Source organism: Pyxicephalus adspersus, chromosome 1 (assembly GCF_032062135.1).
Source record: "Pyxicephalus adspersus chromosome 1, UCB_Pads_2.0, whole genome shotgun sequence".
Lineage (NCBI taxonomy): Eukaryota > Metazoa > Chordata > Amphibia > Anura > Pyxicephalidae > Pyxicephalus > Pyxicephalus adspersus.
In genome coordinates this window covers 31,100,368-31,127,895 of record NC_092858.1, presented here as the reverse complement: position 1 = coordinate 31,127,895, position 27,528 = coordinate 31,100,368, and the positions used below count along the sequence as shown (strand labels likewise).

The window sequence follows — 27,528 nt, the reverse complement described above, 5'->3', positions numbered from 1 at the left end:
CAAAAAGGCAACCCATGGAAAGGCCATTGCTGGAGAAATATGGATCAGCAGCCCTAAAATGCAACACAGAATGCTTGAATACAATTGTAAAATGATGTAAGGAAGGCTTACATATACTTTACATTTTTGGAAGATTTTGAAGAATTTATTTTGTTTTATGTGATTGGAAATTTGATATAAAGCGTATAAATTTTATTAGTACGATTAGTGGATTTTGGATTCCTGCTGTGGTCATTATGAGCGATACTGTCCTGCTGAGTTTATTAAAGGTTTTTGATAGATTGTATATACCTGATGGTGGGCAGAATCAAATTCAGTTTTGATGGAACTATGGTGGGGAGATCTTGTGGCTGGAACACTCCAAGCATGTAAGAGGCCCCTGTACTGTATTCTGTTTTTTATTTTTTTATATTGACTTTGTTACTACTGATAAAAATCATCAATGTGCACAGGATAAGTTATAGAAAATGAAGGGGAAATAATATGAATGCTTTACTGAATATTTATATTTTGTTCTTATATGAACAATTACTGTTTCCTAGATCCTAGCAACCCGAAATCTATTTTTAAGAAAGCCATTGTGATTTTTTTATATAATAAATCAGTATTACGTCAGTTAGAGGTACTGCTCATTTTATTCAATATGTTCTCTCTCCTTGAGAATCTTGATTTAGATTTTTGCCAAAATCTACAAAAAGAGTCGTTCTTCACCTTTAAAGCCGAACCAGCAAATTATATAATTAAATACATAAAGAGGAAACAGTTTTTCTGGATTTGTATTTCTGGCTGCTCTTTCCTGAGATTCACAAAGCCCTACAAGATGGACCAGGCAGCCTGGTGACCTCACTTTTCTCTTCTCCAGTTAGGCAACACACCAAGGTCACCTCTCCACCCCCAGTTGGTGATTGGATAGTAAAGGAGCAGCAACAGATTGGTGAGATTTTCTTGCTTTGTCAGCATATGACACCTATATTGGTCCTCCTCCTAGTCTGTGTGCTAATGGACAGGGTATTTTAATTTAAACATGGCAGTAATATTGGTTGTATTTAAGACACATTTACTTTTTTACTGTATACATTCAATGGCATTTTTTTAAATAAGTGCTTGGATTTCAGCTTCAATATATAAAACATTCTGATGTTTCTGTAAAAAATCTCTACATTTGTACAAAACATTATACTTTTTTACCTTTATTATGTATATGAGTGCAGATCGGTTATCAGCCATTTTGGGCCGGCGCTGTCTGCAGTAATTTACAATTTGATTTCTGACAAGAAGTTAGCTGTGTGTAGGAAACTTTTTCCCTGGGGGGATAAGAACTTTATCTGAATTATATTCAGTATTGATAAGTGTCTAAAATTTCACAAATATATTTGTAAGTATTTTTGTATAATGATGATTTATATTTCAATCAAAGTTCACTGAATTTAAGTTTGGCAGGTAATTTGATAACTGAACCTGACACCAAAATGTTTTCGGTAACTTTAAGCTCATCTTCACTATTCCTTGAGTGAGTGTCAGCTTTAAATTTCTGTTTTTTCCCCGGCAGAGAATTGTTGTCACTTCCTGTCACTATGATACTATGACTGGTTGTCACTGAAACGGGAAGGGACAGACCAATAAAATGTTGTCAGTAGCTCTATTCTCATTCTTCTAAAGTTATGTTTTTTCAGTTGTCTGTATCTCTGATTGGGAAGTTTCCCATTATTTTCTATTCTAAAAGAAAGGGAGACTTCAACCCCTTTTTTGTTAAAAGTTTTGTTGGGAGCTGGGTTTAAAAACAAAACAGCAATGGGAGCTCATCTTTTTTTCACTTTTACTAATTTTAAAGTCTATACTGCTTTAACTTCACTTAGTGGGATATTCATAGCAAGTGTTCAGTAAATGGGCAGCCAACGATTGGGTAACGCAGTGCACCAGAAGCCATGGTATTTCATAGTGAAGTGCTACCATTCATGTGCATTCCCTTGGCACCCTTCAGACACCACAACACAAGGGCGAGCGGTGCATTGCCATACTTTATGGTAATGGGCCCTAAAAGTTGATGAGTGTTGTCTATTCGGGACAAAGAAGATGAAGATATTTTGCTCATTTAGTTTAGTGGTTTTGCAATGCAATAGCAGAGCTTGATTCTTATCACTGCGGCCTACAGGTAACCCCTCTGCTATAATCACCTCACTTTTACTCAACATTTTCTAGTTTCCACTGGTCGGCGCAGAATATTGTAATATACGAATAAGCTTACATGAGATATTTGAAATGTAAGAAAATTGATGTGTGGTGACCACTATATAGGGAAAACCTGTATATATAGGCCCAGGGTTACATTGCCTAGTATTAGCAAATCTGACCCTGAGCAAAATGTTTTCATCTTACCACCTCAAAGAATGGCAGAATAATCTTTCGATAAATAACAAACGCTCCTGGTATTACTTGTCAATTTTGCTGTTCATTATTTACTTAATCATAGCCATTGAAACTCCCAAATTAAACAGCCTGGAATGAAGCATCAGGCACGTTGTTACATTCCACAGACAATGTTTGTGCAAAGAGAAGAATATAAAGCACTTATTTTGTCCGCACTTAGTAGTAGGGGTGAGGCTTGAGATTTCGGCACAAATAAAAGCAAGACTGATTAGGATTTATGTATTTCACTGCAGATTTAATGCTGTCAATCAGATATCTCACAGGTCAGTAATGTTCCTGTCTTTCAGTTATTTGTGGATTAGAATTCTCAGCAAAATGCTGACCTTTTATAGAGTAAAAACACCAAATCATACAATCATACAATCATTTTGTATGCTGTTAACAAATCATTGGATGGAAAATGTATGTCTTTTTATGCTAGTAAAATACATGATTAAATCTAGATTTTCTAAATGTATGTGTGGAATAAAAGAATTGTGACTTTTCTTTTATGAAGTTATGTTTTCTTTAAGTTTTCAGACTTAATATTCATATGTGTATGCCTAAAACTTCTTACACACATCAGATAATTGGCACCTGGGAATGACGTGCTTGGTGAAAATCTGACATGTGAACATCTGAAATATGTACAGCGACATCTTTCATCAATCCACCATGGCAGAATGATTATGGCCTCTCATTTATCTATTTTGCACCCTTCTCCATGCAACAAAACGGTGCTGTGTGTATAGCACTAGTTTATCTTTCAAGATCATTTCCAGAGACAAAAGAGTGACAGATGAACAAACTAGCACTGTGCCAATAGTGCCCATAGTGCCAATAGTGCCAGTATCGAGCAAGAATCATCTGGCGTGTGTAGCCTTGGTCCGAGTTAATATTTGGTCAGCCATAAGAGTGCAGATGAAACATTAGATTTAAATAAGAACCCCAAGCTCAAAGACTCATTGTGGGGCATAAAAGTTGTCTGATTGTATAATCCTTGTAACTAGAACCACAATTATAAAAAATGAAGCATATCTGAATAATTCATGAAATTTGAATGTGATTAGGCAGGTGGATCCAAAAAAATGATTGTACATATGTGCGATGGTAATGTGTTGGTAAGCTTTACCAAAACAGTAAAGACAGGCAGAGTTCCAATCTAATATACAGTCAAAGAATGGCATCCTCTAAGGGTTTTGTAATGGTGTCTAGCTTGCTGGCTGATTCCATTAAAAAAAAAAACAAGACGCTACTCACAACATTCCTTTGTAGCAGATGCAGAAAAACTTTTAAGGGAATTTACCCCTAATTCTGTACTTAAGTTAGTGTTCCCTTATTTTATGGTTGGGAATAAAAAAAAATAAATTTGTTATTTGGAGAACACAGTAGACCACTAGAAAAAACCTTGGCCCCTCTTAAAGGCCATATTCATAAGCAGTTGTAGTCAGCATTGGTCTCCTGGGGAGGAAGGACATCTCATCCAGCTCCCCAGGTTCATCATAGAAGAATTGAAAAGAAGAGAAGAAAGAAGCGACCAGAGTGTTCAGCTTCTATCCTGTGACTTCCTTTTTGTCATAATTCTTTCTTTAGGGTCATATCCCTGGGGCCCACAAAACTCTTTCCAGTCTTTTTTGAGGCCAGTTTGATGCTGTTCACTGTTTTATCATCGTCAACGTTTCTGGGACGTCCTGTCCAGAGATTTTACTGAAGATTAACCCGAGCAGGACCTGCGGTTAGTAACACATATTGGCTGTCATATAGCTACCTGCACCCCGTTTGGATACTTAATTGTTTCATCTGGCAGCGGGGTCTTCCACCACCAACTACCTTTGTGGTTTGTATGATGTCTTTGGTAGCAAAGGTACCTGATACTGAACATGTAACAATAAATTGTCTTTTGGGAACACAATCTTTTACCATGAAAGTCAATCACTTTGATACATCGGTATACTTTGCAAGGTACATATTCTTTAGTCCTGTTTATGTGTAATATAAAGATTGTATACATGCAGCTTAGAACAAATGGCTGGCTATGACATAAGATTTACAAGTAGCCTTTAGTAGCATCCTGTAGGGATTAATCATACATCAATCACTGAAGTGTTTTACTATCATGTAGACTTAAGTGGTACTATCTGACCCTTCATAGGAAGACATTTTTCAATCAGTTAAATGACCAGTTGTTAGGCTAAGTACACGTTGGATTTGTCATTGGAAATTATTTTTCACGATCGTTTCCAACAACAAAAGACTGAAAGATGCATGAACGAGCGCTGTACATACAGTGCTGTTCTGTTCTATGGAGAGGGGAGAACGACGGAGTGGCACCCCGCTGCTCTCTTCTTCCTTCACTTTTATTGCGGTCGTTTGTCTTCTGTCGTTCATGGATCTGCCAGGATGGATCCATGAATGTCGGATGGCCGTTGTGCACAACAATTATTGGTCCGATACCAGCCCTAAGATTCGTATCGGCCGATAATCATCTGTGTGTGTGTACATAGCCGTACTGCTAGTAATGGCAATGGTGTCTATTTTTATAGCATGATTGAGCTACATACAGTAAATTATGTATAGCTCTAGTCTAATGAGGTGAATGGCAGTAAGGGGTTAAATCTCACTAACAAGAAAAAAATTAGCCATGTAGATCTTCTAAAGAATCATCCTAAATTAGATGTGGGTCCTCTACAGAGGGTCTCAGAGGCAGCCAAGTGGCATTCCCTATACTCCCTGATGGGCCTGAAGGACCATATGTATTATAAGATGATGAGACTTGTGCCCAGAGCAGCAGAGTAAGAAGGATTATTACCTAAAAATGTTCTTATTTTGGTAAATCCAAAACTGGGCACTGAATATTTAATAGTTATGAGACCAAACAACATGCACATCCCCTCTAATAAATTGTGGGGGCATTAGGACTTGTAACAATATAATATATAAACTTTTATTATGTCATGTAATATTCACACTGCCTGAGGAAACTTCGGTATCAGACACATTCAGGAGTGAATGGGGCATAATTTGTGAAAGCTCTTCAACACTGGAGAGGATACCCTTTCATCAGCAAAGCTAGGTGAACCAGGATATGGTCCAGGACTGAACATTTGCTAACAGCACATGGCTTTTAAGAAATCTATTCCAGGTTTGCTGGATCACCAGGGTCACTGATAAAACTGTATCCTCTCCAGTGTTGAAGAGCTTTAATAAATCAGGCCCAAGGATACTAAACCCCATCAAGGTTTTGTGGTTCCCTACGTAAGCTCCTGTATCACAACAGTAGCGGCAGCCTGTAAGCTGGAAAAAGGAACTACAAAACGCAGCGGTAATCCAGGTATCCGATCCAGAGCTGTGCCCAATGTGTCCTGAATACAGAGGAAAGCGGTTGTGTGGGCAGCAGGCCAGTTAAGTATTAAAAGAACTTTCCACATTTTTTAAAATAATTGTTAGCAGGCAACAAGGTCAATGCAGGATAACGTAAATCCCTAACATGAAAACTTTGAAACAATTCTATTAGATAGCATTAGGCTCTTTACAAATAAATAGGATAAACAGCTGTATCTGCTTCCATCTGCTCTCCTTTTAGGCTGTCACCTAACTAAACTTAAGAGGGAACACGGCGTCCTACCCATGGCTCAGTCTGCATACAGATGAGAAGTCTTTGTGCTTGTTTTATTCACTCTTTTCATTCTTCACTATGAATCCCTAATCACAGCTCTAGAAGAGCATATCATCAGCTTTGCACTATCCACAAATCAACCAACCAGAAAAGATGAACACTTGCTCTTTTAAATCAAGCAAGAACAAAATGTAAAGTCCAGGACACACAGCAAGCTGCTTCACTATTGCTACAGATTTACAATGAAAGCCGAATCTGATTAAGGGTTTCTCTACTAATGACCTCATTAAAGTGTATATCCACACAAAACATTTTTTTGTTTTCAGAGGAGATACGGGTAAGGGTTAGAACCCTGGTGGGGTTTTACTGCAATCCAGCACAGAGATTTCTGTTTTATGCTTTAACTAGATAAGAAATAAGGGGAATGCTACAAAAGAAAAAATACTTTTCTTTAGTAAAAGGCAAAGTTGGAACCGGTCAGATTTTTTTTTTTCCTGTGCGAGTGTTGCAATTTTTCTTTCATTACCTGCCTGGTGAAACTTGATTATACATTATATTATTGTGATGATCTGTGGTGCTATACCTATAAAATATTAGGTGTCAAATTATAAAGTGTCTATTAGCGTTATCTTTAAACCACTACTATACTATACTAAACCACTATATATATATATATATATATATATATATATATATATATATATACATACATACATACATACACACACACATATAATAGGTGAAAAAGTCACATTCCAAAAAAAAAAACATACAATTAAACATAAAAATTGCAATTGCATTTTTTGTATGGCTCAGATATCATTGGATAGAATGACACATATTTAATTGCAAAAAAAAAAAAAATACACACGCTTAAAAAACTATGCCAGCAACCTCAATATATGCAGAAACACATACATTCTACTGTATATTGAAAGAATGTTTTGAGGCCTTGCATGATTTTTTGTTTATATCACACTGACAATTTTCATATGTTCAGGGTGCTGATATATATTTACTGGTGCTATATAATCCCTGCACCCTGATGAATTCGGCCCATTGAATAAAAGTGACGGATGGAGTTTCCTTATCTCTGGGACATTATACAGATACATTATTCTAGTGATCTGTATGTTGGTTCTAAGGTCATTATAATTATATTTATTACAATGCATGGATAACACTAATCAAATTTCAAATACAAAAAAAAAAAAAAAAACACGAGAGCCATGATAAATGTCCAATATATCTTTATTGTTAAACAACCTGGTTGAAAATAATTGTAACTGCAGCTTTAATATACAACAAAAAAAAAGATGTTTAAATGGGAAAAAAATAGACTGAAATTTATGTAATGAAAAGACGCTTACTTGCCCTTCCATGCTCTCAAGTGATCAATATGCGTAATATAGCTGTACACGGTGTTTAGAGCCTCTCAAGTACATGTTCAATTCTACTTTTTCAGAAAGAGAAGGATGAAGAAAGCCTTACAACTACATTGTGTGTCAGTGATAATTGCTAGGGCATCTTACAAAGGACGCATCCCATACTTGCCATTAACCGCTCCATCACTGGAAAGAACTGCACCGATTCTTTCCACCTAGCTAAAACTTGCTTTGCAGCTTTTTCGATCCTTTGAAATCAATGAACAAGATAAATCTGCAAACACCCAAACACAAACCTGTGGCTAATTCCCTTTTCAATTATGACCACCTGTTTCTGGGGTCATTCACTTAAAACAAACCTTGCCTCAAGTATATATGAAACAAGCTGGATAGATTTCAGTTTCTTATACCTCCTTTTCAAATACTGAAGCGTGCTATTACAGATTCTGTCAAAAGGCAAAACTGTGACCACTACAAACCCAGCAATGATATGATTCTAGTGAATAATGGCCAAGGTAAAAAAAAAAAAAAAAGCTCATATGTTAAAAGCACATATTGGCATGCGTTTTCCACTTAGATGTGGATATCATGGATTCTTGCAACAAATGTTGCCCATTTGTATTGGGCTACTATGGTGATAGTAATCTCTATATCCTCTAGCTGTATGAAGAAGATACACTGTTACAAAGCAACTGAATACTTCATTTCCCTTTATAGGATGTGTTTACATTCTTGAACCCATCTCTTAACCCAAAACTAAGGTTTGGACTTTTACAAAAGGTCATCCTCGTTCAGCAATTAAATTAGAAACACTTCCCATACTAAAATGAAGTACTGATGGTGATAGAGACCAAGCAACCCCAGAGCTGTAGTTACACTGCAGCCCCTTTAGAAAGCTGCAATTAGATAATGGCTGGGGTCTAAGTGAGACATCTGTTACACAAGGATTTTTTGTTTTTTTTAGGTGATGGTCAAAAAAACACTTAAAGCTTAATTGAGGCGTTGGTATTTGTTACTGTAATGCAACAGCTCAGGTTACCAGTGGTGTAATTTACCCCTGACAATGCTCCAGCCCTCCCCATCCCTAAGAACAGTTTGGATCATTGTACATTAGGAATTTAGACTTGTGCATGGTGTGTGATAGCAGCAGAGTGGCCCTTCAGCTTTTTCAGATTTTGTACTTTTGCTGATTCACTTCAGTGTCCTCCCCAGCCCTTCAGCTGGGTGCAACACCCGGCACTTTTCAATAACCACCCTGCTTTTTGGGTGGTTACTGAAGCGTTGGTCACAGTATGCCTACCTGTAATTTCTTCGTAGCCAGCCTAAAAAAAATTCTGGATTGAACACTGCACTCATAAAAGTGTTTGCCATATATGTAGCTTGGGAGCATCATAGCAATAAATGGCTGGCTTCAACCAATCTTTGAGCAAACCTGTACAAAAAAAAGGCTACCACTACTATCCTATCTTTCTAAAAATTTTAGGAGACTTCTAGGTTGACCCTTTTGCTATGTATACAGATTTTCCGAGCTGGAAAGATCAAAAGTTTGAATTCACTTCAACAATACTGATGTGTATGCAAATTCCAGACCAGCTATTCAGAAAGTACTAAAGCCAGTAACAGCCTAGATACCTCCTATTTTCATATCAGTCTCCATATTCCTTTACAGTTAGGATTAAGGATGTTCACACACAAACAGGATGCCCAAATGAAACAGATAATGCACTTTAACACTTTGTAGGCTGAATTTGCAAGCAAAGCCCCTGCATGGACTGTCACACTGGTCATTGTTTAATCAGAACTAGCGATTCATTGTTTTTTTTCTTTTTTTTCTTTTTTTTTTAGAAACTGAAATGTTCGGAAAGAAACTGCAACATATTACTCTTTCCTAAGCCAACACTATTCTTTCCACTAACATACCTTCTTGTTTTACATAAACATAATACAGAGGAATACATTAGAAATGTACACTTTTTTGAAATACGCATTCATTGCAAACCAAACACTCCATGTTATGAAAATAAAGGGGAAAACTGCAACAGCGTATAGGCGAAGATGCATGGCTAACAGGCCTGGCACTAATCAGGCCAAAACTCAAAATTGTTTACACAGGCAACCAATACTATTGCCTGCTGAAAATCCACTCAAAATGATTTTGAGTTTAAACTAAATGCACCAATAAAGAGACCCCTTATGCTTTTTTTTTTTTTTTTTTTTTTTTTAAGTGTACCTGTTTTAATTTTTCTGTGGAGGTAACTAGAAGGTGGACTGGACTACAGTTTGATGTCAGATTCTATTATCAGAAGTCTGGAGAAGAACAATGTCATAGCTTCCACTGTGTACAAGACCGGTGCACCTAAACGTGTGTTATTTAATTTACAGATTGTAATACCATTGTAAAGCAGTTTAGCATTTCATAAATTCTTTGTTACTACTAAATACTTTACAGTTATCAATTTGAATAAATTCACATAGCCAAAAAGAAAAAGAAAAAATGTAACCAATGACTGTCTGGTAAACCCAGCTTTGAAATGTCAGTTGTGGGCTGCTCAGACCGAGCACAATGGGTCTCATAGATAAAAAGCATCTATCAGAACAAGTTTTTTTCTTTAGTTTTATAAATTTTCTATAAATTGGCCCAATTCTTCTTGGGCTCTGTCATGTGTAAGGTAAACAATGGACATATAAATTACTTAGTCCACCCAGATTCCTCAACCCAAATTGGGGTTCTGGGCAGTGACTCAAACTAACTGGACCATCAAACACTGCACCATTCTAAACTGTAGTTTTTTGTTTTATTTTTTGTAAAACGGAGAATCCAGTCAGTCCAAGCAAATAGACAAATGATTGGAGGACAACAAAAGAAAGGGTTAGCCAAGTAAACTTTCTGCCAACAAAGATTCCTCCAGCCTTGATGGGGAGAATGACTTAGGAGTGTAACAGACTGTAAATAGTGCTTGTCATGTCTTCAATGTTAGTATGGTTATTTGTCTCCAATAAAATAATATGCCTGTGACTACTTTACTTACATACTAATATGGGCAGCTTAATGGTGTAAAGCAAAAAAGAAAAAATATATAAGTATATATATATATATAGTTAAAAAAACTCAAACTAGGGTAAATTTTAGTGAATAAACCATGTCGTTGGTAATGACAAAGACCAGTCATCATGTGTATGTGAGGTAGTAGTATTATTTGTCCCAATCCCTAACACTAATGTTTTCAAGCTCTCCTCAGATATGTCTTAGTGCAATGTTATTGCTAGCACTTGTCAGGAAATCTTTTCTTCAACCCTACAAAGGTTTCGACTCTAGGCTTACTAGAACTCTAGAAGAAAAAGGAGAGCAAGAAGATTCTAACAGGGCATAACATTACAAATAATTACACATTGTGATGTTACAAAAAAAAAAAATGTCCACTTTCTACACATAAATGTCAGTTTTAAACATAATATTCAAATATCCTCTCAAAATTCAAACTCTGAAAACTTTACTTGTTAACATCTTTTCAGCAAAAAAACAGAAGACAAACTGCATGAATTACGTTGATATGGTGTTGTAACAAACCAACAAAAACAAGACATGGAGATAAAACCCATTCCAATCCCCTTTTGAATTCTATCCTCCACAGTCAGACTGGTACAAATGCTTTGGCAAGGGGGAAAGCGCGCTCCGTTGTTGGTGTCTGCAAAGGCCTACTTTCTAGGTTGAAGATTCAGCATTGTGTAGAATGTATAGCAATGATGTCTCCTCACATTGCTTCAAACTCGTCAATGCGCTGTTTGGTGTTTCCTTGTCTGATCTGGCGAAGCGTTTTGTACTTGTCACGCCCGGCTTTAACATTCTCCGCATGAAGGACGTCATTCTGAGTTTTCTTGGTTTCATCTCTAGCTTGAGCCAGCTCTGAACTTAGAGCCTAAAAAGACAAATTAATAAAAGCCGCGCTGTGAGCGATTCAATACAAGCTTATTCTAGTACATGCATTTATTATAACAAACTAACCTACCAGCTTCTCAACTGAACCGAGAGACCAAGCTGGCCAATATAGAATCACTTTACCTATATCTTCCTTGATTACACCAGGGGGGCTGCAAAGCTGCTTTTCTTAGAGACCTGATTCAGCTCCAGTTTGGGCAAGTTAAATACTTTATAGAAATGCTGATTGTCATTTGCTGCTAGCAGGCTTTAGTAAACTTCAGAAAACAATTAGGTTTGTGATAATCAAGGTCTGTGTTAAAAATATCCAAAAAGTTAAATGTTGCCTAAAGAAGTTGCGTATAGAAGCTGATGGAAGATGTGCAAAAGCTTTGTAAAAGTAAGTTGTGCACACATATAAAAGCTATGTGTACAAGAGTGTTAAAAATGAGGCAATCCATTATTATTAGATTAGGATGAAATTATAAACAAGGAAAATGGGATTATTTAGGAATGATGGAGATGAAACTATTTACAAAACAGCAATACGACTTTTAAACGTGTGTATCCTTATATTACACTTTATAAAATAAACACACCACTAGAAGATACAGGTTAAAATAGGCAAAATAGAAAATCCTTGGCATTTTGACACTGCTAGGTGTCAAACTGTATATGTTGCTCAAAAATATCTTACTGCATGTGACCTTGAAACTCACAGCAACATACGTTATACCAGTTCCTTATTCAGTATACTGGAATTTCTCTAAACATGTCAAACAATGTAATCTGTGTGTCTTTTAGTAGGCTGTTAGGACCTTATGCTGGAGGTGTGGTTGAGCACTTAAGGATAAATGGAAATCTAGAGGACTGTCCAGAATCTTGTAATGACCTGTATTCAGATATGTGCTCATGCCAACCAATCACATATAATTCAATAGGAAAAAAAATTAAGCTTCCTGCAACTTTTTAAGAGAAAAAAATGCAGAGCGTTATGAAAATTTTGAAAATTCCTTCAGGACATCCAAAGAAAGCCCCAGACACCCAAAAGAAAAGTGGCTGCTACAACTTACCTGAAGCTGCTTCTTTACTCGCTCATTCTTTTGCGTCTCCGTCAGCCTCTCCTCCTCACTGCGATGGTTCATCACACCATCATTGGACAGTTCTGCACTGGCCTCGGCGCTGTTCTCATCCTGTTCGTCATGCTCGTGTTCGTTCTCTGCAGGTGCTGCTGGAGGTGGAGGGAGTGGAGGTGGGGGAGGTGGTGGGGCAGACATTACACTTTTTAATTCTTCTTTGGTTTTTTCTAGGTCTTCCTGTGCAGAATAAGCCTGAAAGGAAAAGACAATTCTAATTCATGTTCTGTATGTACATGAAGTGCTGTACAAGTTTCAGAAATACAACAGGTCAGGTCAAGGCTGTAGGTATTGTTTTGAGCTAAACAGAATAATATATAGGAAGTCTATTGTTTAAAAATTTTTTGGTTGTAAACAAATTAACTGTCCTTGAGTTGATAAAAAATGATATATTTTATAAAATAATCTCCGCTTTTAGTAGAGCATGCTTGAGCATGACAGAAAGCCACAAATTTTAGATCTAGGAATACATATATAAGGAGTGGACCACAATATTGACATACAGCTTCATTGTGAATAAAACAACCTTATGTACATCCTAAACCTTTTGGGCAAGTCCAACCATTTCTTAAGAGTCATATTGTGACACTATGTGACTCCAGACATGAGAGAGGGTCGGACTGGCCTGAAATGTTGATATTCATATGGAGTGGTTTTATATGCATGCCAGGTAGAGACAAATATATCATATTTTATGGTGTATTAAACTGAAGCAGATATAAGAGATGTAACACAATAAAAATAATATATGACTGATGTCCTCTGTGCTGGCCTTCTTCAGATGTAAATGCATTAAACTAGATGAACACCTGCTGATAGCCCCTAAAATGAAGGGCAGTTCAATAACTAGGACAACAAAGTAGCAAAGCTTGCTGGAAGGCCGACATGGTGTTAAAAAGAAAAGCTTGGCTGAATTGGTCTGGAGCTGCAAATTGTCATAGTTTTAAGTGAATCTATACCATAGGTACAAACATGTGATATATTACAGCCTACCAGACTTTAAATGCAATCCCTGCAAAAATATCTGGGTGCACAGAGAAACAACTTTAGATATTATTCCACATCATTCCCAAAAGTGTTACATGCCTTTCTCCCTCTGAATCTGTACTGGTCATAATGCTGATAAACTTAGTGAATACATGCTGTCTCCCAATCATTCAGGGTATGCAGAATATAGTATAGAATGTGACTGCACAGTAATTTGAGGCATGGAAACTGAAAATCTGTTTCACTCTAAAATTTTTACAGAAATTCAAACTTAACAAACACTTCAAGAACTCCCACATCCTTCTAATGAGCTTTTAAACACCTGTATAGTGCTGGAACATGCTGGGAAGAAAATTGCCCTTTGTTCTGCTGAATGACAATGCAGACAAGGCTTTGATTGAAAGTAAGGCCATCAAGCCAATCACCCGGACAGAAAGTTAACTGCTAAAACCCCACTGTGTGCCATGATAATGTGGGTGGAGAAAGGTAACATTTTTTGTTTGCAATTTGATTTATAAAGCAGAAGCTTGTGTGATCAGCTCCTGACATAACTAGGCCCTGAAAGAGGACATCCAAAGAGAGATTATCAGAAATCTCTTGATTAAAACTGCCTGCACTTCAAACACAAAAAGGTAAAGACGCACAAACCTGTAAAAAGTGTATGAAAAATATTTACCACTAATAATTGTAAAAGTGATTCCAAGAATATTGTTGCATCTTTAACGAGTAGATTCCTACTGTGTAAAACAGTACTTATGTGAAAATCCATGCATATGGATCCTAATTATATATATGCTCATATGTATATAACAACTGATTGATGAATTTTTTTTTCTCTACATTTTTCTTTAATAATGTAATATATTGGGGGTTACCATACCCCCTGCAAGACAACATAGAGGTGTAAGACATGCTAATAAAGACATTAGGTATTGCCTTACCCAGCCCAACAGGTGTAGGCTGGGTAGGAAGAGTCCCTGATCTTCATGTCACTCATGTGAACAAGCTGAGAATTGTTTACAAGACGCCTACAGCTTCCCTACATAACACTGGTTTTACTGGTCCCAGGTTAACAGAGTTTTGAGTGGAGCCATTGAGAAAAGCACTGTGCAGAGAAAAATTACATTGCTGTGCTCCGCTTTTGATGGTGCTTGTTGTCCATTTGCCATGTCACTGACTCCTTGAATTACTGACCTGAAACTGGCTTAACCCCCCAAGCGGTAATCCCGAGTGTGACTCTGGGTGGATTTTCCTTCCAAAAAGCAGTTACACTCAGGGTTGCTAAAAAACATTTAAAAAACACTTACCTGGTTTCTTTGGCGTCCCCGGCATTATTCTCGTCCCTGCAGGTCCTCCGGCGGTGTCCTCCATCTTCGATTATCTCCTGGCGTGTGCAGAGACATTATCTGGGGTTTCCCGGTGAACGCGTTGGTTCGTGCGGGAAATTCAAATAATTTTGTATTGGATTCGATACAAAATAACCGTATTGAGTCCAATACAAAGAAATCTTATATATATATATATATATATATATATACACACATACACACACACACACACACACACATACTACTGTACAGTTATATTAGATTCTAATTATATTAGCATTTTAGGCCTTCAATGTAAAATAAATTTCCATGCAAAAAAATGTAACATTTCTTGCATGAAAATATGGACAGAATTAGAACGCTATGGGGGGTTAATTTCCATGCTTGATCCAGGTCCGTTCAATAAATAGATGTGTAAAAGTTTGACTGGACACAAACAAAAATCTGTAGACAATTTGCAATTTCTATGTGACCCACAGTGACTGTCTTTTGATTTGACGGATGAATCGATCCATTGAACTTATGATTGCTACTTTTTGCTTTGGGTTTAACCTAAACGTTTTACACACCATACCCCTGAATTTAGTTATTTATGTTATCTAAAAACTCCTTCCCCTGCTGGTCTAACATGAATTAAAGTAGATTTAAACTGTAAGAGAATGACAGTATGCTAAAGCAACAGGTATCTTGAGCAACTGGAGGAGTGATGGAGTGCTGAATTTCATATAAATTATTCAATGTTATAGTCATATACAACTGATAGGGTGGAATCTACACACAAGTCACTCTGATCTGAAATAGGCCCATTGTCATTCTATGCTCTGAGCCACTGACACAGCTAAAAAATTCACTATCAAATGATGTAATTGAAAAACAAATGTGGAAAGGTAAATTACTTTTTGTTGCCACTCAGTAGCTTCCTCTTCTTTCTTCTTCTTTGCTTCTTCAAGTAGCGCTATCTTGGCAGTAAATTCTGCAAGTTCAGCGGCCTGCAGTGAATACAGAAGTATTGCTATTAAAAACTTTAGAAAGGTAAACAACAACACTTGACAAAAAAATTCCCATACACATTCCATGCTCGAAAATGAAACAGGCCCTCATAGAGAAACCTCACTCAAGGAATGCATGCTTATTTCTGGTGAGGTCAGGATGGACCTTTGGTCATGTCCATGAACCCTAGAGGGATCTGTAATGACCACAATTTCACTCTGAGATTTTCACCTGATCTTTTTTTGTCCTGTGTAGAAATCACAAGAGTAATGCCTGCCTAGGTGCCTTTTTTTTACAAAAAAAGCCTAAAACTTAATAAGGTTCAAGTTTATGAAAGCAGTTACAGACTGTCCTGAGACATTCCATTAAGCTTTTGCACAACAAACACAGCACCTTAAAATTAAATATTTAAACTATATTAAATCATTTCTATTTGCTTCAATGATAATAAGGGGCTTTGGATTGGTTAAGTACTGGTTAATAGCTGTGATCCACAGCAATATCGCTTTAACACTTGAACAGTCTTGAACAATGGGTCTTCGTGTTGTAGGAGCATTGTCAACATGAGTCAAATGAGACCTACAAAACATAGGCACAGCACCTGTGTCAGATTAGCTTAAAACGAGGTGTTTATTAAAGTGCTAGTTAACAAATTGATTGATGAAAACTCATGAAATAAATATTTGGGAGTTAAGTACTGTGTTTCAAAGTACAAAACGCATGGGGAAAACCCTAAATACATGGGGAAAATGTTGGTAAAACTTTTTCCAGCATATTTTTGAGCTGGACTAAAAATTTACAAAGAATTAAATTTAGTTAATGACAAAAGCTGAAAAGTCAGAGCTGGTCTTTTTTATTCATGTTGGGGTAGGGGTGAAAATTTATCACTAGGTCATACAAATGTCACCTCTCTTTTTAAATGTAAGCTGCAGTTGTGTGGGTAGGTTTTGGGTACATCAAGAAATAAAATACTGTTAGATATAACTATATTGTGGGTAACGTTTGATCCATTTCTAGTTTTCATGCTTCATATAGTTTATGGTACAGATACTTTCAGTGCAGAGGAAGGTAAAGATGAAGGTAAATGATCTGCAGGGGTTTATGTTGATTTAAATAGACCTATGGTATTTTTAAGTGTTTTGGTAAGTTAGGGTAAGCCTGTAAATGTTTCATGTTGACCCCATTCAAAATGTTTTCACTGCAGGGTTCTTGATGCTGAAACCCAATGTACAGGAAATATTGTTTAAAGAATGCAGGGCATGGAGTGGAACATGTTTCTCTTTCTGGTCCAGTGTTCAAAACTTTGCAATGCATTTCCTAATCTATCAAACAGAGCATACAAAAACAACATGCAACTATTGTTGTTTACATTGTATACTAGAGTGCTCTTTACCTTTAATTTATTAAAAATAAACCCCCCAGATTTTATAATTAATTTATATACATGTATTAATTACTCATCTACAAAACTACTTCTGCACAATATCTCACCAGCTGCTCCTGATTTTTCATCTGGTCTGCAGCTTGCTTGGCAAGTTCTGCCTTGGCTTCTTCTGCAGATCTCCGATCTTTCTCTAGGCGCTCCGCTTCTTCTTTTGCTCGCTTTCTTTCCTGTTCCAACTCTAGTGCTTTTCTAGTTTGTTCTTCTAGTTCTGTTTAAAAAATGCAAACATTAAATTAAGTGAGTTATAGGATGTAACTGTGGATCTGTCAGGGAATCATTGAAAGGAAAATTAGGACACATGAGCAAACAGTTAAAGCATAACTGAAAAAAATTGTGAGAAGGCAGGTTCTTTATTGTCAGCTTAGGATGGTGATAAGGCAGGTATAGAATGCTTCTCTAGACAAGAGAAAAGGTTCACAAAAGGTATCTAATTTTCATTTTAATACAGGCAGAATCTATGTGTAGTATTTTGACAGCAACAGTCTATGTTCTTTGAAAACTGTACAATAGATAACAAGCTATGTAACCTAGCCATGGTAGCAATGTAGATAAAACCTGAACCTTGCGGTTATATTTAATGGATACTGCTCAGAATAAGAAATCTATAAGAAAAACATTACACTTCAAGGTTCCACCTCCACAGTTCACCCAGTTGCACTTTTTAGTGCTGCAGAATAGAAATCTCTTGAGTCACCATCTTTATGTTTGCTAACAAGCAAGGTAAAAGTACTTTATAACTGCAGGCAACTATTTACTTATATTATAAGATGAGGCACTATGGGCAAGCACCATGCAATTACATATTTTGCCTAGCCATCTAGGAATGTTAAATTGTGTACCCAGGACTATCCAGACCTGATTTTGGCCCTTAACAGGTAGCAAAACATGAATACATATATATACATGAACATAATATTCTTAGGCATAACTCACCGAAATATGTCCAATATTTATTAAATTTATTATTAAACTTTAAATAAAAAAAATAAAAAAAAGATTAAAACAAGAAAAGGAACATAAAACATAAGGATCATAAAAACTACTACTACTACTACTACTACTAAAACCTGTAATATAACTGTACAGTAGCATGTATAATATTATATATATATAATTATATAAAGATTTCTTTGTCATGGACTCAAAGAAAATACAAAGAAATCTTGTACTGGACTTCATTCCACTGTTAGTGAATAAGTCTGATCTCCTGCTGTCAGCTCCATACACAAGTATAATCCTCCAGTGCTGGATCTGTATTGATGACAAATAACTTTGGTTGCAGCTTCATTAGCAATTCCCAGCCTCTTAGTTAGAAAACTGTTTTGTCCTGTCATTTTCTGACATCATTTACCTTCAATAATCAATCAGAAATTGCACATAATTATTAGTAACACAAACATTATTTCACAGATCCAGCTGCATTAAGTTAGAATTATGGTATGAGTTGCATGTTAATCACTCCTACTTCTGCTTTGAAAACTCAAACAAATACTCATTAGGTAGGATTTAAAATAAATCTAAACCCGCCGTTGGCAAACTTTCCAAAATCATGAGAAACTTCAATAGTGACATTCTATTCCTCCGATTTATGCTTGGTTCTGATTTGTTCCAAATAGCACTTATGGTACCGTGCAGAACAATGCAAGCTTATGCATGGAATATTCAAGTGAGCAGCAGTGTGTTAGCTTGCTTTGTGCTGCATGGTATCACAAGTGCATTGGGTGCTATTCACAACAAATTTGTGCATTTGGGTGCCTTAGGTATTACAAAATTGATGTGGAAAATAGCCATATGTGCATCAATATTTTTATGAATTTGTTATAAATTTGCAAAATATTTGAGTGAGTTTTGATGCCTATTAACAAATCCATGGTACTCAGGCAACATTAATCTGAGCTTTCCATAGATTTTATCTCATCATTTACTAACAAAAAAATACTCAAGCAAATAATTATTATGTAGAGCTAAAAGCTCTGAAATGCTACCTTTGGCAATAGAACAGTTCAACACAAAACTCACCTACACTACAAATGCACCTTCACTAATCCACGCTCCACCAATAAAATGAATAGGCATCTCCTAGCCTTTGCTTCATGTACTATTTAAAACATACATCACACTTAGTACCCAATTTTACTCAATTTAATTTAATGTTTACCTTCACTAAAGGACAATAATATTACTTAAGGTGATTGTCAACAGAACAGGTGTCAGGTGTGTTGGAATATTTCCCTGGGTTTCCTCATCCCGTGACATCATCCTAACTTTCTGGGTTTTGCAGATATTTGCCTTAAACACCAATACCACTTTACAAAAGGTTTGACACTTGCCATCTCAATTCAAAGGAGACAAAAAAGTTTAAAGCAGAACTCCAGTTGGGAGATTTTACAAATTCTGAGATGCTCATATGTGAGCTGTAGGTGTTTTAAGGTCCTGCACACTATACACTTATATGCCATACCCGTTACATTTTTCTTTACATAGACTACTTTCCCCTAGTGTGCCATTTTTGAAGTAACTAATCTCAATGTAAATGATTTATTAAATCCCCTGCTGCTAAAAGGGAGATAAACTTTCATAAACTTACTGCAAGCATTTTTTTTAATCACAATTCTTCAATCCCACAATAACGCTTCTTCTTCTGCTATGGACTAAACACATGAGGTAAGTAGGCACCAAGACAACCCTGCCCACTCTCCCATCGCGGATCTGAACCTGCGATGGGAGTGTGCGCAGGTTGCGTAAGGGACACAGCCCACCCACTTCCTTCCACGAGCCGGGATACAAACAGGGGACGTGTTCGGTCACCAAACGGACCGGAGAAAAAAGCCGAATGGGCTGTATACGGCCTGCCGGACGTAGTTTGCTCATGCCTGCCCTAATACCCTTATTACAGATGCCTCTTTTGATCCAGTCAATACAGTTTTGGAGATAAAATTCAATCTATGACAGAATTGTAAATATGAAAAGCATTCATTAAATGTTTTTGCGTGATCCTAGGAAAGCTTTATCTTAAAGCATTAGTCATTTACTACACAGGTATATAATAAAAGCAGTATAGCAAATCACTCCACACATATGCAAATAAAAAATGTCCAGTGTACCTGATGCATTCTAAGTTTTCAACATTCTTAGGCTAAGTAAGTTTTCATGCATCAGACTATTAATATCCAAACCAATAAGACTTTTCTTTAGATATGATCCTCATGCAGAATAAGATCCGCCACACATGTATGCAATAGAATCTTCACATATCTGATGCAAATTAGTAGGTAAAATATAAATGATTGGGGGGGGGGCTAACATAAAGAAAGATCATGCTTAGGAAAAGAAAGATGAAACAAAGTTGAAAATAATTCTCCTGATGCCAGCTTGTCTGCCAATTACCAGACCTGTGGTATTAGCAGCCAGCTGCATGACTACATAAACAATAAGCTCTGCTGTCAGGGCTATTTCAGAACTCTGCAGGCTAATCAGCTTGCAGATCTAAGTCACAGTTAGACATTTCATACAGGTTTCATACATGCTAAATGTTTTTTTTCCTATATAACAAAGATTACAAAGCAGTTGAATATATATATATATATATATATATATATATATATATATATATAAAAAAATATAACCATAGAACTTTGACTGTGATGATGTGCAAACAAGAACGTTTTAAACTGGGCAACACTTTGTACATGGAGAACTTGACAAGTACTCTAGGGATAATAAGCAGTTCTAAACTACTCATCACTACCCAAACATAAGCTAAAAATATAAGAGCTACTTTTATTAACCTTTCTTGAAAATGCAAGATCTGCAGGCTGACTGGATTTTTTTCCCCCTACTACTATACTAGCCCATAATTGAATATTATTTCCAAGATGTGTAATAGTTACCTACATGCACATAAAAAATAAAAAGGTGGTTTGTGCCCTTCAGCGTGTCTTAGCTGTTAATGCTGGTGTCACAGTAGTGCTTTCAATGACTTTCAGTTATCCTAAAGCAAATCTTTGGACCAACTTGAGTGTATGATGGAAAAAAATGCTAGCAATAAAACAACGGATTAGTAAAACCAGAATCTATGCGAGTGTATAGCTATTTTCAATTCTGTTCCTAAACCCCCACCCCCTATATTGTAAGCTCTTCTATGCAGGGTCCTTTCCTCCTCATGTGTCACTGTCTGTATCTGTCTGTCATTTGCTACCCCTATTTATTGTACAGCACTGTGTAATATGTTGGCGCTACATAAATCCTGTTTAATAATAAATATAATAATAAACCCCTAAACTAAGCCAACACCAGGATTTGTGGGGATGGGGCAAGGAAGCATCTTTTACTTAATTCTATCTTCTGCCTCCTGGCCATCTGTTACTTCTGGATCTAAGCTGCAACAGGTAGAGATATTGACTGTTCAGGGCCAGGCAAGAAGACATCTAGATCATGAAGAAACAGATCTACTGAATACAAAGATGTTTTTGTACATTCCCACAAAGGTTTCATGAAAACTTACAATTTGGTAACCAGGAGAAGGAAATGGCTATATTCTGACCACTGAACTTTACAGGAATGTCAGGATCTGAATGAGTCTTGAAAAATACCTGCTGGCATATTTTAGGTATAAGCAGTCTACCTCTTTATTGAAAATACCTTTCTGAGCTTTCAGCGTTTGTTCTTCGATTTGTCGTAGACGTTCAATCAGTTCGTCTTTTTCACGTTCTATTCTCTCTTTTTCTTTTTCTGCTATTTCTCTTTTCTTCTTTTCATTTTCTAGCTGTGCTCTGGACAAAAACAAATGAACGGTCAGGTTAACAGAGCATGAAGTCAATGATAATTTACAAAAAATATTTTCTAATTGTGACAACTCACCACAAGACAATCACAAGTCTATGAGGTACAAACAGTTCATAACCACCATTACTAAACATTTACTCAAGGACACCCTTATTCATCCAAGTGACCATGTTCAGAGGTTGTGACTGGCTGCTACGGCCAAGCGCTGTATCATGGGAAGAGGACACATGCCATATCTAGAATAGCTACACATTCAACTACAGGTTTTCATTTCTTTATATATATATTATAAGTATTACTAAGTGGGGTACAGTTAGCCTGAGAGAGATTTATTTGGAAACGTAGTAAAAAGATAAAGCAAGAAAGGATTTGACCTAACCTGTTATTGCCCAAGGCTACATGTACATATCCATATGACAACATAAAGCTTCTGACGATAGATAGGTTAGAGCACCTTTTTTCCTGGCTGCATAAACACCTGGGCTAATGACAGCTGCACCTGGGATTCAGAAGAAGCGAGTATATGACCTGTTCTCAGGGCTGGGGAAAAAAATGGGTTCTGTTGAAAGCTTCAATTTAGTTACAGCAGGCTTTATTTGTCAGCTAATTAACATGAAGGTGTGTGTTGTTCAGATGTATAGGAAAAAAAAACAGAAACTGTAAAATTATTTGTAAGCATTACAAAATGGATATTTTTGTAAATGTATTTTTTATTATACTAAACAAGTTTTTGTGATTCTTTGAGTAATTATGCAAAAATGGTTTACAATGTTAGACTGGATTATTTTTTATTCTTAAAAACTGCACTATATTAAATGGACTGTTTGTTTCCACTGTACCTAGGGTAGCTAGCACAAACCCATCTACAATATAATTACATGTTTTATCAGAACACAAACTGTATTAAAGCAGAAATAAGTCCTATCGACTCATCTATCCATATTCCAACGCAGAGGGACAACATTTTGCTTTTTATCTTTTTCTCCAGAAATGATCTTTGGACATCTTGATTGGTTGTGCTGGGATGATGTGCAACGCAAGTGAAGATGATAATTTAATTATTATTACACAGTATTTATTTAGTGCCAACATATTACGCAGCGCTGTACAAAGTCCATAGTCATGTCAGCTGTCCCTCAAAGGGGCCCACAATCTAATGTGCCTACCATAGTCATGTGTCTTTAATACAGTCCAAGGTCAATTTTGACGGGAAGCCAAATAACTGCATGTTTTTGGAATGTGAGGGAAACTGGAGTACCCAGAGGAAACCCACACAAACACGGGGAGAACCTGCAAATTCTATGCATATAAACTGGGACCCAGCGCTGCAAAGACCACTGAGTGCTAACCACTGAGCCACCGTGCTGCCCATTATCCTATTCATTGCACATGCAAAGAAAGCCAGAATTGGTGAATTTACCTGGCAACCAAAGCTGATACTGCAGATGCGCAGCTCAGCCTTTTCACCTTTACCCTCTGCCTTCAGGGAGGTAAGGCAGGCTATTGCAAAAAAGACATTGCCCATCCCTTTATGCAATAACCATCCGCCTGATCCTTTAGTTTGAATTTTTGTTCCATTTTAAGTGTACACTCAGATCATTTACTTTTTAGTCCTATTTTTCCCATAAAAAGGAAATGTCCTGAGAGCACACTTAATACGCTTTGGTCTGTGTTGTCTTAATATTCTGGGTTTACTTGGAGTTGCTCTCGCCAAGTAGCATGCGATTTTAAGAAAGAAAAAATGCAACTGTAAAATGTAACTTTTTTGGTATCTTGCCAGGATATCTGCAATTAATTCAAGCATCAATGTTTACTTTCACGGGAATGTTTTATTGCTCTCCCAGTATATAAAGTTCATCAATACATTAAAGTACACAGAGAACCAAATAGAACACTAGATTAGTATTCATAGTACGGGATGAATAATTAGACAGATATACCCCAAAACATTTTCATTATTACCCCATGTGCTCTGTTAATTTTGCTAACACACCCTTCACATAAGTATGAGTGGAAGCACAGGTGGAGTCAGAGCTGACTTAGCAGAATAGGCAAAAAAGCATATCAAAATAACCTATGACAGATTGAATTTGTGGGCTCCCAGGACTCAAATGTAGAAGTTTCCTAGAACTTGCATTTTAACTATGCATCTTGTTTACTAGCTTTCATTTGTGGTACCCATAGACATAAATTACCTATTGTTCAATATGGATTTATGTGAGAGTCTATGAGCTCCTGACACACAACCAACATCTGCAGTCATTATTCTTTTCACATAATAAGTGGTGGCAATCCCTGCATGCTTATGTTGTTGAGTCGAGTTTTCATGTTTGTGTGGTCAAATGAGTTCACATATTTGCGTGTCGAGAAAGCAATAGTGTTTGAAGGCAGTCAGATCATGCATGCAAGTTTTACCATAATCCACGGTCCATGTATCTACAATTGTACAATTAATTTATTCCACAGAACAGACTGGTTGGATGCCTCAACCTTAATTAAAAACAACAGACTAAAGCAGTAAAGATTTATCTGTACAGTGATAATACTGACATTAAGTGCAATGTGCCATAATCTACAACAACCACGTTTTAGTTAACATCAGTTTTGGAGACTCAGAGCAAAACAATACAATTGTGGATTTCCTTCTATACTAAAGGCTTGTGAGTCAAAAAATATAAGGTATCAAACAGCTAGTCAGACTAAATATCGCAAATTGATAATATTCTGACACAAATGGATATCAACTTCATAGAAAGATACAAGAACACAATACATACCATTGCAGCATTCTAAAGGCAGCGGCTACAAATCTGTGCTAATTAATCTAGACTAATCTGATCATCCAGTCACAGTGAGGAGCTCTGCAGCACTAATAATTAAATATGCCTAGTTTAATATTCTAAACTGAAGATTCAGGAAAGTAAACAGGAAATAGTTAAGCCAATTTGTAGTATCATATTCATTGCTGGGGAGAGGAAAAGCTTAAATGTCTTATGTGTATCAGGTGTCAACTGTGACCTGCAGCTCCACCCTTGTCCTAATGCACAGAATCCTGCAGCCACCCGGTCCCCCTCCTTCCCATGCCATACAGAGTTCAAGCAGCCCAGACACCCCATACACACTAAGCTGGGTATTGTAACATGCGGATACAAATACTGTCCTATACATATTGGGAGCAAAAACTGCTTAGTGACTATTGGTTGACTGGATATAAAAATAATTTCCCATTCAACATAGATGTTTTGAATTTACATTGGCTTGGAGGTCAAAGAATATCTGTTAAAGGGAATTTTTTTTAATATTGGCTTTCATTTCTTAAAATTAAAATTATAGCCTGTATTTTCAACTTTTAAATGGCACGGAAATGGTGACAGATGAAACATATATTAAACATTAATTTACATTCTGTATTCTATGGCCAGTGACCTTTCTTATGGTTTTGCAGAACAGGGTATTAGTATTCTCTAAAACAGTGTACCTCTATGTATTGCATTACCTGTACTACCTTACATCATTAACCATTGCTTTGCAAAGTGCATATTTACTAAGGAGAGCAAAAAACTGAAGCCCGACTAGAGGTAAAGTAACATTACCAGTCAAAACCCATTCCTGAAAAATGAACACCACATTGGAGAACACTGGCCCCACCATACCTCTCCAGCTGTTTCTGATGCTTCTCCTCTCTGGCCTGAGCCTTCATTTGCTGCACTTCAATTGTGTCAGGTTTTCTTCTTCTCATGTAGAGTTCATGGTTGCCCATACACAGGGCTAATATACGCTTATTTATTCTTAAACGGGGGGCATAAAATACAAAGTCCTGAGAAACAGAAGAATAAAATGTTTACAGACTCGGTCTTGGCAATCTTTGTGATAAATGTACACAGTACAATTCATTGGCTACAATGCTGCTTCTCCCTCACCCACACGAAGAAGTGAAGAATAATTTTACATGGTTACAGATGTCAGAGCAAACAATTTCCCAACAGGGTTTTTCTATTGAATGGAGTTCTGATTTAGAGGGACATGTAGTGGACTAAAGTTGAATATATAACTAAAGTACATTAATGGACTGTTTAACCCACTGTTTAATTGTTGTTCAATTAATTGTGGTGTGCCATTATTGTGATTCACACACCCCAGCTACTCTGCTTGGCTCACAAATTAACACCACTACACACCACGAATGGACATTCAATGGACATAGGTGATGATACAATAGGTAGAGAAGAGGTTGAGTAGTGTCATGGCGAGTAGTGGCATGGCAAGTGGTGCAGTTGTGCTTCCTGGAAATACAGTGTGGCAGAGACATATAGCTGACAAAGAAACAAGTGGAAACTACAAATCATTTGGCAAGTAAAAACGTTTTTTTATATGTATTTCAGCTTTTGCATTTGGAAATTATTCTCTGGTGTTTAAGGGGCTGTTAAAAAGAATTATGGAAATATATTAAAAAGAACAGGAATCCGTTGCAGAAAGTTATTCAATTAGGGGAACACAATGGTTACAGGTTATGTATACAAGACATTGTTCTTACCGGGGCTTTCTTGTCAATAGGTTTTATAACAAACTTCTTGTCATTGAAGGAGATGTTCCTGATTTCACTCCAAGGGAATCCAATTTTAGGTGTCAGCCTGGTTACAGAAAGAAAAGGACATGTGAATAATGAAGTGGCATTGAATTTCTGAGAATACAGAAGAAGACTTAATTGCACAGAGTAACATATTTGAAAGGACTACTGAAAATGTTTTGTGCTTAAAATCAAGACAGCCAAGCATTAGCAGGGGGTATATATTGTACCACTTTTTTTTCCCTTTAAAGCCTGGAGTCTGTGTTTTGGTTTCCTCTTTGTCTCATACAACATACACTTACCCTGAAGGCAATGGCAGTGCTACTAGAAAGTCACCTAATAGTCACCTAACTGAAATAACACAAATAGCTATGTTGTGCACATATGAGGGGGGTTCACTGCCATCCACTCTTGGCCTGTGTTGTAATAGAAAACTGCTAAATATGAGGTGTTATTGCGATTATTCATGCAGTTGTAAGTACAGTAACAAAAACAGGTATCAGTTCTCAGTGTATTTAAAGTAGACCTAGCAGTAACCTTTAGAAATAAATTACTGATTTGCCATAACTAACATTATTTCTTTTAACATAGGCAATTCATTTTGTAGTAAGAAAAGCTTAAAAAGAGCACTTTATGTATACCCCCTTTTTGTTGTTCTTCACATTTATGACCCTTACAGACTATCGGCTCTATTGTGCATCAAACATATTGATGAACCAGTTTGTTTTATATGTTTTTAAGCCCTTAAAATACACTTACTTGTCATCGTGTTCATATATATTCAGTCCCAATGCATCCACACCCAGCCATAGCTCTGTGCCCTTTTTATTTTTTATTTCAAAATAATTGACACCGTACATTTCTAGATCCTGGGCGATTTTCAGGTACTCCATCATGGAGTCCTCCCTGTGGAAGTGAAAATAATATTATTAAATTGTGGGAAAAAAGAAAGTCAGGCAACTCAAGTC

General features: G+C 36.7%; 1 protein-coding gene across 1 annotated transcript in view; it reads right to left on the bottom strand.

Annotated features, from left to right (window-relative positions):
- Positions 1-7,255: 7,255 nt before the first annotated feature.
- Positions 7,256-27,528, bottom strand: part of RDX (radixin) — a 39,763-nt gene continuing 19,490 nt past the window's right edge. The window contains exons 6-13 of the mRNA XM_072405298.1: positions 27,320-27,466; positions 26,528-26,624; positions 25,647-25,810; positions 21,850-21,980; positions 17,256-17,416; positions 15,671-15,763; positions 12,397-12,654; positions 7,256-11,324 (exon numbers count right to left, since the gene is read on the bottom strand). Of these exons, the coding sequence (XP_072261399.1) occupies positions 11,160-11,324; positions 12,397-12,654; positions 15,671-15,763; positions 17,256-17,416; positions 21,850-21,980; positions 25,647-25,810; positions 26,528-26,624; positions 27,320-27,466 (1,216 nt within the window). The 3' untranslated portion in view covers positions 7,256-11,159. The remainder of the gene's footprint in view (positions 11,325-12,396; positions 12,655-15,670; positions 15,764-17,255; positions 17,417-21,849; positions 21,981-25,646; positions 25,811-26,527; positions 26,625-27,319; positions 27,467-27,528) is intronic.